Genomic DNA, 13,565 nt, shown 5'->3' with positions numbered 1-13,565 from the left:
ATGAACTATGAATCAACAACTGGATTGCATTTTCTATTTAACTTGCAGATACCATACTGTTTTAAAAAAGGAATAGGATGTGCTTTAAAACATTTCAATGAGAAGATTCTGGAAAGATGAAAGCAATGGCACTATACTTTTTAAATCTCCTCTAAATCTCCCCATAAACCCAGACAAAGCACTGAGGATAGCAAAACCAAAGATTCTTAAACAACATCTACAACAAAATCAGGAGACAAAACTTCAAATGTATAAACAGGTGGAAACCTTGGCCAGCTATGAGATCTGCATGGTACATCTGTGTGAGAAGTACAGGAAGGCACGCGAACTTCTCACAACTGGAGAATAGAACAGAAAAGCCTCACAGTACACAGCGGGTCATCACTGGACAGCATGGAGGCCAGTCTGAGAACAGCAGCAGAGACTGGGAGGGAGTTAACACAATTCCACTTACACACTGAAGGCAGACTCCACTGTGATATAAGTAAGGTCTAATGATGCAATCTGAGCCCTGAAAAACTAGCAAAATTAACAAATCAAAGCTCCCTTTCCAAGACAAAGTCTCGCCAAAAAGAAACTGAAGGGAATGGAATCCAAGTTGTGGAATACAGTGCAATAGGGACAAGGGAAAGAGAAGGTTCAGATAGAGGTGGTGGAGAGGAACAGAAAAGATGCATTTCAGAAAGCACAAGACGGACAGAGAGAGAGAGAGAGAGAGAGAGAGAGAGAGAGAGAGAGATCTACTTTGCAAAAAACCCAGGAGAGCTTTAACCTAGACCACAAAACTAGAAAGGGCTTCCCAGGCAGCTCAGTGGTAAAGAATCCACCTGCCAAAACAGGAGACACTGGTTCTATCCCTGGTTCAGGAAGATCCCCTGGAGAAGGAAATGGCAACCCACTCCAGTATTCTTGCCTGGAGAATCCCATGGACAGAAGAGCCTGGCGGGTTACAGTCCATGGGATCGCCAAGAGTAGGACACAACTGAGCGACTAAACAACAACATGAAACTAGAAAAGCTATCCATGCCCGTTTCCTCTTCCTCAAACATAGAGAAAAACTCATTTCACTACTAGATAATAAGGAACAAAAAAAAGGGATCTCAGTCAAAGCTCACACAAAGTTATTGTGACAGATCTTTAACGAGTGTAAGGATGTCATGACAATTAAATGCGAAAAGAACAGTCTTTTCAACAAGTGATGCTGGGACAACTGGATATACACATGCAGAAGAATGAAGTTGGACCCTCCTTCCCCACATCAAACCCAGAAATTAACTCAAAAATATCTTAGATCTGAATATAAGATAATAATAATGTAAAATAATACAACTTCTAAATACAAAAGGTAAAAACAGTAAAACTTAGAAAGCACAGGAGTAAGTCATTGTGACTTTGGACTTGTCAATGATTTCTTAGAAGAGATAAAAGCATAAATGAAAAAAAAAAGTATATATATTGGGGTAAATCAAAATTTAAAACCCTTGTGCTTTAAATAATACCCTCAAGAAAGTGAAAAGAGAGCCTATACAATGGGCAAAAATATTTGGAAATAATATATCTGTAAGTAACTTGTATCTACAACTCTTAACAAAACTTTAACAATGAGACAAACAACCCAATTAAAACTTGGGTAAAGTTTTAATAGGCATTTCTCCAGAGAAGATCTACAAATACAAATAAGCACTTGAAAAGATGTCCAACATCATTATCCATCATGGGAATGCAAATCAAAACCACAATGGATTATCCTTTCATACCACCAGGACGGCTTAAATAAAACCCCCAAACCACCGAACTGTACACTGTAAAATGATGAATCTTATGGTATCTGAATTATATCCCAATAACATTTAAAAAAAAAAAAGAAGAGATAAATTGAAATTTTTTAAAAGTGATAGACAAATGAGATTAACAAAGATATACCTATAACAGCAGGCCCTAAAAATGATTATCAAAGCAATACTATAGAATACAAAAATAATTTTAGAGAACTCTCGTAAGATAAAAGACAGCCTGAAATTCAAATTAGAGTATCTTGTATATCTATACAATCAACCTTTAAAAAAAAAGAAAAAAAAATTGATCATCCAGATTTTTAAACCAAGTTATGAGGTAATAAAAAAAACCAGGATTGTCATCAGGCTTTTTGACAATGCTTTTGCCAGAAAACAAGAGTAATATATTTAAGGTAATCAAAAAATGTAAACTGTAGATTTATACAGCCAAACTGGTTTCCCCAGTGGCTCAGTGGTAAAGAATCATCTGCAATGCAGGAGAAACAGGAGACGTGGGTTTGATCCCTGGGTCAGGAAGATCCCCTGGAGGAGGCCATGGGCAACCCACTACAATATTTTTCCCTGAAGAATCCCATGGACAGAGGGGCCTGGCGGGCTACAGTACATGAGGTCACAAGAGGTGGACATGACTGAAGCGACTTAGCAGACAGCACAAACTGACCTTCATAAACAGACTCTTGTGAACACAGGAATAATGCACCCATGAGCACCTCCTGAGGAATCTATTGCAGAAGAAGCTCCAGATGACCAAAAAGAATGAAGAGGCGTCAATATAAGGACTGGGGGACACCAAGCTTCTCTTTAAAGAATTATAAACAATCTGCAACTATACACAATAGTATGAACGATACCACAAAATGCAAAATCCAGACTGTGAGAAACTTACAGGACAACCAAACTGGTTTCTTCAACAGCAGTAGCAGCAAGAAAACAAGACAGAGAAGGAAACCCGATTTTTAAGAGAAGGGCTCAAAGGATGTGTCAATCACAAATAAATGAACCTCATATGGATTCGGCTTCAAACAAATAAATGGTAACAAAAAAAATTTTTTTTAATCGAACACCAATTGCCTATTTGATGAAATTAAGGAATCACTATTCATTTGGGGGGAGGGTGCAACAATGATATGGTAGTATTACAGGTTTTTGTGTTTTGTAGATATAATACTGCATATTATAAGTCTTTGTTTAAAATAATCCAGTGGTAGGGAGGGAATGTATGTAGGAATAGATCAAACAAGGTTGGTCATGTGTTGATAATTCTAGGAGCTAGGTAATGAGCACAACGGTTTAATTATACTCCTCTTTCTGCTTTTGTATCTATTTGGAATTTTCTATAACAAAAGTTTAAAATTATAAATCTAAAACTTCCCAGGTATCAAAGTAAATGTCAACTGCATGATTATCTTAAAAGTAAAAAAAAAATCTGTTTGTAATTAAGAAAATAAAAATTTTCACCGAACTTAAAAGTAAGCTAAAAACAGAAAGTCTAAGAGTTTTTTTCCCTCTTAAGATCATTATTTTCCTATAACTCCCCTTGGCAACAATGCCAAGTGAAGTCTCCCTTTAAGGTAGTGGATTTCAACTGGGATGGGTATCACAATCATTTGCAGAGCTTTTAAGAAATCCAGATGCAAGGTCCCACTTTCAGTATGCATCATGAGTCTCTCTGGTGTTGCTCCACTAAAGATTCTGATGCACATCAATAATTAACAAATAGCCTGTTTAGAAATAGCAAGGAAAAATAAGAAAGCTTTCTTAAGAGAACAATGCAAAGAAATAGAGCAGAACAACAGAATGGGAAAGATTTCTTCAAGAAAAGAGACACCAAGGGAACATTACAAGAAAAGATGGGCACAATAAAGGACAGAAATGGCAAGGACCTAACAGAAGCAGAAAAGATTAAGAAGAGTGGCAAAAATACACAGAAGAACTACACAATAATGTCTTAATGACCCGGATAACCACAATCGTGTGGTCATTCACCTGGAGCCAGACATCCTGGAGTGTGTAATCAAGTGGGTCTTAAGAAGCATTACTATGAACAAAGCTAGTGGAAGTGATGGAATTCAAGCTGAGTTATTTAAAATCCTAAAAGATGGTGCTGTTAAAATGCTGCACTCAATATGCCAGCAGATTTGGAAAACTCAGCAGTGGCCATAAGACTGGAAAAGGTCAGTTTTCATTCCAATCCCAAAGCAAGGCAATGCCAAAGAATGCTCAAACTACCACACTATTGTGCTCATTTCACATGCTAGCAAGGTAATGCTCAGAATCTTTCAAGCGAGGCTTCAATAGTATTTGCACTGAGAACTTCCAGATGTATAAGCTGGATGTAGGAAAGGCAGAAAAACTAGAGATCAAATTGTCAACATCCGATGGATCACAGAAAAAGCAAGGGAATTCTAGAAAAAACATCTACTTTTGCTACATTTTCTACACTAAAACCGTTGACTATGTGGATGACAACAAACTGTGAAAATTCTCAAGAGATGGAAATACCAGGCCACTTTACTGCCTCCTGAGAAACCTGTATGCAGGTCAAGAAGCACCAGTTAGAACTGGACATGGAACAATGGACTGGTTCAAAATTGGGAAAGGAGTATGTCAAGCTTATTTAACTTATATGCAGAATACATCATGTGAAATGCCGGGCTAGATGAATCACAAGCTGGAATCAGACATGCAGATGATGGTACAAAGTGAAGAGGAATTAAAGAGCCTCTTAATAAGGGTGAAAAAGGAGAGTGAAATGGCTGGCTTAAAACTCAACATTCAAAAACTAAGATCATGGCATCTGGTTCCATCACTTCATGGCAAATAGATGGGGAAAACGTGGAAAACAGTGAATGATTTTCCTGGGCTCCAAAATCACTGTGGTGACTGTAGCAACGAAATTAAAAGACGCTTGCTCCTTGGAAGAAAAGCTACGATAAACCTAGACAGTGTTTTCCAAAGCAGAGACATTACTTTGCCGACAAAGGTCCATATAGTCAAAGCTATGGTTTTTCCAATAGTCATGTACGGATGTGAGAGTTAGAACATACAGAAGGCTGAGTACCAAAAAATTTGATGCTTTTGAATTGTGATGCTGGAGAAGACTCTTGAGAGTCCCTTGGACAGCAAGGAGATCAAACCAGTCCATCCTAAATGAAATCAACCCTGAAAATTCATTGGAAGGACTGATGAAGCTGAAGCTCCAATACTTTGGCCACCTGATGTGAACTCATTGGAAAAAACCTTGATGCTGGGAAAGAACGAAGGCAGGAGAAGTGGATGACAGAGGATAAGATTGGATGGCATCACCAACTTAATGGACATGAGTTTGAGCAAACTCTGGGAGACAGTAAAGGACAGAGAAGCCTGGCATGCTGCAGTCCATGGGGTTGCAAAGAACTGGACACAACTTAGCAACTGAACAAGGTCTATAAATCCTGAGGTGATTATATGCTTCAAGACAATCCCGTTTTTAGGCAATTTTATGGTCTCTCATCAAAGAACAGTTGTTCACAGTCATGTGCACATACATGTTCAACTCTAAGAATATATATTGGTACAATATTTTTTTTAATTTAAAATACTGGTAAAACTATTTTGGAAAATTGCTCAGCAGTATCAACTGAAAGGATGCATATCTCATGGCCAAGTATTTCCCTCCTAAGTATATGCCAAACAGAAACAAGTGCTTATGTTCACCAAGAGACACCTACAACTATGCTCATAGCAGCATTATTCATAACCCAACCCCAAACTACAATCAACCCACATACCATCAGCAGCAGAATGGGTAAATTATAGTATATTTACATAAGGGGATACTATATACCTGAGACAATGAACAATCTAACAATCTACAACTACATTCAACAAAATGGAATGACTCTCACAAACATAATGAACAAAAAAGCCAAACACAAATAAGTACGGATCATATGATTCCATTTTTATAAAATATGAACAATTTAATATACTAATTTGATTAAAACACATAAAAACTATATATAAAGAAAAGACTGTGGAATGTCTCAGGAAATTATTAATAAAATTCTTCATCTAATTCAGTGGACTATGATGCAGCCAGAGGAAAAGAGCAGGATGCATTAAAACTGGGTAAAAGATTATATTAAAAATAAAAATACAATAAATGGCAACATGTTTCCAAATTTATAAAATGTAATTAGAAACCTTTGGTAATTTTTTCAAGTTTAATTTAGAAAACATGGTCATCCAAGGATTAACAATTTTCCCCCTCAAAGAGAAAGAAAGAACACACACAATACCAAAATTGTTCATTAATATATTAATCTTATATATGACACTGCAAATTGAAATCCCAAATGGATCATCTGAAACACTTTTTAATAGTAATATCTTTTCTTAATTTGATGAGAACTTCTGCCTAAATGGAAGAGAGGCAGCAGGAAAGAGCTGAAGAGGGATACAGACCTAGACTCTTATTTCAGGGCTACCAATAACTAGCTTTAAGGCTTTGGAGAAGTCATCTCATCATTGCAGGCTCCTACTTCCTCATTTGCAGAACAAAAGTTCTGTTATCAGTGGTTCTGAACTTTGACTATACATTGTAATCCCCCTAATCATGGAGGGATTTTCAAAATTATGGTGTTGCCAAGTCTCCTTAGATATTATGATTTAATCAGTCTCAGGTGCCAGGTGAGCACTAAAAGTTTTAAAAATTGCCAAGGTGATTCTAATATGACCAAAACTGAGAGCTACTGAACTAGATGATGTCTAAAGGTCACTGCTGCTCTAAAATTCTTACACACAAAAGGTCTGCAAATACATCTGCCAAAAAGAACGAATCAAAAGAATGTATTGTTTCTTGAACAACAGATAGTATTTGAATAATCAAAGGCAGCTCACTACAGTACATGGTGAAAATAAACACTGAATGGTCAAGAGACAAAGCATATATATATATATATATATATATATTTTAGTTCTTTACATTATGTATTGGGTTAAATAGTGTCCTGCCCACCCCAGCCCCCCAACTCACTGCCAAATTCAAGTCTGTTTGGAACTTGTAAATGTGACATTATTGGAAAAAGGGTCTTTTGCAGACTTAATTAAACTGGGGTTATACTGCTTAGAGCAGGCCCTGAATCTAGCATGACTATTGTCTTAAAAGAAGAGAAAAATCTTGACAGACATGTAGGGAGAGTGCCATGTGACGACAAGCAGAAACTGAAGTGATGTACCTGGAAGCCAAAAAGCACAAGATTGTTGGCAACCCTGAAAACTAGAAGAGAGACAGGGAAAGAGGGATGGATTCTTCCTCAGAGCCTCCAAAAGTAACCAACCTTGCCAACACCTTGATTTCAGACTTCTAGCCTCCTGTGAGAATAAATTTCTGTTGTTTTAAGTTACTCAGTTTGTGACAATCTAATATGGCAGCCCCAGGAAATGAATACAGTAATTCTATATTTTTCTGGGGGAACCTGGGGAGCTCTAGATTAATAACCAAAGAGTCCCTATAGTAAATCCATGAACATAACAGTGAGGTACTCTCCAGAGAACTGGGAAATAAGTACGTCCTCACTTGAATCAAGATAAAAATAAACAGATTCTCATTAAAAAGAAACAATTCCAAGGGCAGAAACACCTTTCTATACAACCTGAAAGAAGATAGTAACTTTTTGAGAAGGAATCTATGTATCCATTAAAAGAAATGGAAATATAAAGAAACAATCTTATAAGAAAACTGAAGAAAAGCCTAATTCAAGCACTGTTCTGGAGACAGTGTCTCTGTCAACAGACTCTGAGAATTACCACCTATGGCAGGGTTATCTCTATGTGAAGATGAATGAATGAATCAGGCTATCCTTGCTTGATGCCATTAAACATTCAAATTAGAAAACGTCTTTTGCTCCAATTCCTTGCTCACCAAGCAACCTTCTGATTATAATTTCGTTTCCCATGCGGGTTGTCCAATACAGGTAAACAATGAACTGGTCAGGCAAGTATGAGTATCTGGGCCTTCTGGCAGTTGTTTCTCATTGTAAATTAACAAATTGACCTTCTCCAATGTATCAGTGTCTTAGACACCTGTGAGTTCTAATTAGCACTCCCTAGCTAATCAACTCCAGTAGACTGATAAAACTGAGTTTCTGAATATGCAAAGGACAGGCTGGACACTGGCCAATAACAAGTTATTACAGTAAATGCTGCCCTGGAGGACTGGGTCCTGATGGTCAGTCAGCATTTTCCAAGAAACATCCCAACTTCAGAGTGTTTCTTCATTTTAATTTGTCTAGTAGGTGCATAGCTGCTGTTAGAAGCATTAGTTAATTATAATTCTATATATGTATAACTAATTATAATATTTAATATTAAATTATAAACTTAATATTAAATAAAATTTAAATATTTAATATGATATGGTTATAATTGATTAATAATTAATTATAATTCTATATAGTCTCTTTAATCCTGTTTTAATGCAGGGTTAAATAGAACAGTTAAATAGATTACAGCTTTTCAAGTAACGAGGGAATTTAAGTCATCAGAAACTGTGAAAAAATTTTAAGATATATATGGACTACAAAAGCTCAAGAACTAATTAGTCTGAGAAATACATTAATGATTTTAACTTTATCACTTTACAGTAAATATGCTACTGAGAGGCATCAGTTCTGAGATTAGAATATACTGTGCATATATTAATACATTTTGTCCTCCAAATAAATAATTCTTATATTTTAAGAGTAATCTGTAGTAAGTACAGTTAAATATGGTTGGAATATTAATCTCACTTATCAGGTCTACCCCTAATCAAGTGTTCATGGAATCCTCAAGTTATCGTCAAGATAACTATTCTATTCCTCCTACCATTTTTCAGGACTGCCAAAGTACTTCTGTTGTGAATTTTCAAAATTTGGTATTTTAAAAAGTTAACTATATTAGAAGCAATATCTTGGTTGGTTTAAATTACACTTCATAAAAAGGCGGAAAACTATCTATCTTTATCTTCTTCATTAAAAATAACTGAGTTCAAAAAAGTAAAAAAAAAAACAATTTGATGATCCAGAACCCTGTTACTGCATTAAAATCCCTGACTCTGCAAAAACTAGAAGATGACAGAAGATAGATTACTTGAAACTAAATTTGAGGCAGTACCAAATTGAGACTTCAAGTGGCAGACAGAGGACTTACAGAAAGGGAGAAAAAAGAATCTTGTTTCGCTATCGGGGCACAGACAGATCTTAAAGTATACAAAGATACACCAATATCTAATGATTCATTCTTCCAGTTTATGGGGACTCAATTCCTAGAGTCAGAAAACATTTAGCCAAGTAGAGGCAAAGAGAAAAACATTTAAAGTCTGTTAAATTTATGAATTTGAAGATACTGGTTTAAAAAGCTTAAAGCTTTTTGAGCTGGAACAATGTTTTTACGAAGAGATTATCTTAAAATTTTGCCTATTATTCATTATCATTGTATTGGAGAGCAGAGAGGCTCTACCAAGTTTTTTAGGGAAGAAATGAAGACCAGTAGCACAATTACCCATGAAGTATAAACCCAGAATCAAAGCAATAATGACTTTGGGAGTCATAATATGCCCAAATAAAAAAACACTTAGCAGATTGTTGCTCTTTCTTCCTTCATAGACTAGAACTATTTGTGTGATGAAAAGTCAGAATAAAAAAGTAGTTCTTCTGATATAGTTTTGAGGGTATGTCATCTTCTATAAAATCACCCTGTTCTGTGTTGTCCTATTCTTTGGTTACTAACATTAGAGTGACCAAAGAACAGGGTGGTGGGGGAAGGGAGAGCCAAGTACTACAGCTGAATGAACAAATGAGTCTTTTATACGAAGCTTAAGAAGGACACAATGCCTAGCTCAATTAGCAAAGAAAGAGATATGACTGGCTGTCATTCTTATTCAGTAGGCAGTTTTACATTGAAATACAGGAAAATACAAAAACAAAAAATATGAACTACCAACCAACCAGCTGTGTAGTACCACAAAATAAGCACCAGTCAGTCCACTGTCACAGATGTAAGTAGTGTTCTTATTTAGGCAAGATGAAGTCTTCATTTTCTAGTCGTATTTGGTGGTATATTTAAGAATGGAAGCCTCAAATTTAAAGATAAAAGGATGGCAAACTGAAGCCCTGAGATATTAAAAATAACAAATCTACAAATAGATAAAAAGACTCTTTTCAAATACTGAAAAAGGGTACTGGCCAACGATCTAAGATGTAAGGTATCCAGATATCCAGAAATCTAGCCACTCAGGTGGCCAGCTACAGCACAGAGAGAAACAATTGGCTTCATCTCTCCAATTCTGCATCTTGCTTTGTTTTTGCTAGCTGGATTATGCATTTCTTTGCTTATAGACGTGAGAATCTTCTACCTCTACCTTTCTCCACTGTATAAATCTCATTCAAAAACAAAAATTCAAGAGCAATCCGGGAAAGAAAACAGATGATAAACTAAATACATTAACACTCTGCCTGATCTCCATGGAGGAGAAAAGGAGGAACTGAATGAACACTGTGAAGTCTCTATAATACTAGATAGACACTGTGTTAAACAGTTTTTAATAAATTTTCCTTCATTAGACTTAAATGCTATTTTTAATGCCTGCTAATTAATCCCAAATGTGCTTAGTCACTCAGTCATGTCCGACTCCTTGTGACCCCATGGACTGTAGCCTGTCAGGCTCCTCTGTCCAGAGGGATTCTTCAGGCAAGAATACTGGGGTGGGTTGCCATGCCTTCCTCCAGGGGATCTTCCCAAACCAGGGATAGAACACAGGTCTCCCGCATTGTAGGCAGATTCTTTACCATCTGAGCCACCAGGGAAGTCCAAGAAAACTGGAGGTGGGTAGCCTATCCCTTCTCCAAGGGAACTTTCCAACCCAGGTATCAAACCAGGGTCTCCTACGTTGCAGGCAGATTCTTTACCAGGAAAGTCAATCCCAAACATGAAAACGTTCAATTTTAAGAGAGTTTTCTAACTCACTTCCTACTACACTGAAAGAAAGCATCAGGAAAGGACAAGAGTGAATAGTGAGTTCACGCCTGATTTCGAAGGTCAACATTTGATAAATAAATGATTCCACTGTAATAGTAAAGAAAATCTCTTCAGAGCACCAGGTTTTCTCAAAAAAACTGAAGAATCAAAGTTAGGATAAGGCAGATGAAAACAAGACAAAACACAGCTTAAAATTTAACTTAATTTAAATAGAACGTGCTATTCCAAGAATGCAACTTTGTCAGCAACAATGTAACACTGCAGAAAAGTTAGACAGCAAAGTAAAGGCACTTTGGATTTGCCTTGAGACTTTCAATAATTCAGGGCAAAGTCACATATTTCTGGAATTGTTGGAGGATCAGGAAGCACTTCATAACATAAAAGGTTTTTCAAGGCTTATTTAAACACAAACAACTTGTATTATGTACTGTGGTCAACAAAAATATACATGCATCCATAAGTATTTACTTATGTATAAGTATAATAAATTTACTTATTTAATATAAAATGATTTTAATATGAAATAATAGAAATAAATTTACTTATACTATAATAATTTATAAGCATTTACACAGTACTTTCCTAATGGCTCAAGTTTATGGCACAGTCTTATTGTACAACAGTTTTTATCTATCTTTTCTCCAGCTTCCATCAGCTCTGAGTCACTGCAGTTCTGAACATCTTCTAAAAGCTCTTCAAAGAGCAAAGGCTTTTGTGCCAGGCTATAGGCGAGCTATATGAGAGACATGTGAGATCTTCAGAGGCTTTTCCCCCAGCTCAGTTCAGAGTAAGAAGCTCTATGCTTGAAATGCCAGAAGTGGTGGGACAACTGGTCTTGGTTATGACTGGAATTACCATACCTGTGAGCATATTTTTAAAAAACTTCAATATCTAGTTTTCACTCATATTCTGTGTAACTTACTAGGTTTGATTTATCAGTAAATCTTTCCAAGCTATTAGGAGGCTTTTCATCTTTTCCATGTGGTATTAGAGCACCACCTTGTGTCAGAAACCTGAGTACCTGATCAGACATCTGTTTTTAGATACCTTAGTTGTCCAAAGTTTTACTGTCCAGTCAAATGATGAAGTGACAAAAAGATGTGAGAAGTCCACTGCTCCAACAGCTGAATGACAATGAATGCCAGTAATTGGTCCTTGATGTCCCTCAAACATCTCACTGATTCCAGCTTTGCTATTTCATAAGAGTAAAAATAGTGAAATCTCTTGTAAGTAGACCACTTACAAATACATGTTATCACAGATTTATCTATTATTATACTTTGACACAATTTCAACAAACTTAACTCGTGCTCATAACACATCAAAATAATTATGTTGAGTGTTACTCTATCCATATTTGATAACACCACTAAAGCAGTATTAAGTACATTTTGGAACCATAAACATCATGCTATTGATGACAGAACTCAAAAGTCCAATATCTAAGGTTCTGAGGTGGTGGAATAGAGACAAAGGGATGCTACATGTAAGAGAGAGAACCTTGGTTACTTTTAAAACAAACGCTTTCAAGTGAAGGTGATCTGTATTTGTGATGAAATCTGGACACTCAATTTTTTTTTTTACAGGAAGCAATTGATAAAGTACAGCCAGACAATTTCAAAACAGATTGAACAGCAGGAGAAATACTAGTCAATTTAAAATGTGTACGTGACATTACTGTACAATTATCAGGAGAAGTGAACTTTGAGCCAAGAATGCTCAATGTCCAAATAAATCGAAATGGAAAAACAGTTGAAAATCTTATTTACAACTTTAAAGGTCAGTATGTAGTATGTGAATTTTTGTATTTGTAACTGCGGAATGTTACTTCCTACCACTAACTTTTGTGAGCACATCCACATATATGAAAATCACAACACACCACACCCCTCAAAATCTATTACTAGAACACATTATGATCTAAAATGACCTTTTATTTTTAAAAAGTATTTAATTTCATATACCTGAACTTAAATAACTTGTCACAAATAAGTGGCTCTAGGAGAGATTTCTACTTGAATTAAGAGGCAAATTGTTTAATAAGATTATTCAAGGGAGAATTTTAAATAATTGCAAATTTCAGTTTAGATTTACCTGCCATGGCGACATGCTGTGTACACAGAACCTTCCTCACTTCCAACAACGAAGTTGTTGACATCTCCAACAGGGAAGGACATAGATGTCACAGCGACTGCCTTTGACTGTTTATGAACTAATTCCATGCTATCCTACACAGAAAAAATTGAGATTATTTTGTAAACTTACAATTTTTAAATTTTTAAGAACATTTTCTAGTCTTAGTTCTTTTACTATACTACTTACATAAATTTAATTGATTAAAAGAAGCAGGTTTCAAAATGAAGTATATACATCACAGATTATATTTAATACATGCTTAGATTTATAAACTGTTACTATAATACTATTATAAAACATCTATGAAAAATAAAAGCTGGGGTTTATAGACTTAAAAAAAATACCAATATTGCCTCAAAACTTCAGAGTTTTCCTAGTTTAACCTACCTGTGGATGGGAAAGCATATCCAGACTCCAGGAACAAATTTTTCCATCAGTAGAGATACTAATCAGATTGTGAGCATTCTGCGTTCCAACAACATTTACACAATATACAGGATGCTAAAGAAAGAAATATTAAAGAAAGTTCTCTGTAATTATTTTCACCAAAAAGATGAAATAATTTTTACTGTATCATCACAGGTATTGTTTCATATCCAAACAGTCTCACATCATAAGGGTATTTTTAATGTG

At 35.7% G+C, this 13,565-nt stretch overlaps 1 protein-coding gene across 3 annotated transcripts in view; it reads right to left on the bottom strand.

Annotated features, from left to right (window-relative positions):
* Positions 1-13,565, bottom strand: part of DYNC1I2 (dynein cytoplasmic 1 intermediate chain 2) — a 55,988-nt gene that overhangs the window by 6,846 nt on the left and 35,577 nt on the right. For all 3 annotated transcript variants that reach the window (XM_065931757.1, XM_065931758.1, XM_065931756.1), the window contains 3 exons: positions 13,320-13,433; positions 12,891-13,024; positions 11,844-11,988 (listed from right to left, as the gene is read on the bottom strand). In XM_065931757.1, coding sequence (XP_065787829.1) covers positions 11,844-11,988; positions 12,891-13,024; positions 13,320-13,433 — 393 coding nt within the window. The remainder of the gene's footprint in view (positions 1-11,843; positions 11,989-12,890; positions 13,025-13,319; positions 13,434-13,565) is intronic.

The sequence above is a fragment of the Muntiacus reevesi genome, chromosome 3 (assembly GCF_963930625.1).
Source record: "Muntiacus reevesi chromosome 3, mMunRee1.1, whole genome shotgun sequence".
NCBI lineage: Eukaryota > Metazoa > Chordata > Mammalia > Artiodactyla > Cervidae > Muntiacus > Muntiacus reevesi.
The sequence above is the reverse complement of the archived record's forward strand: the minus strand, read 5'-3'. Positions and strand labels throughout refer to the sequence as shown.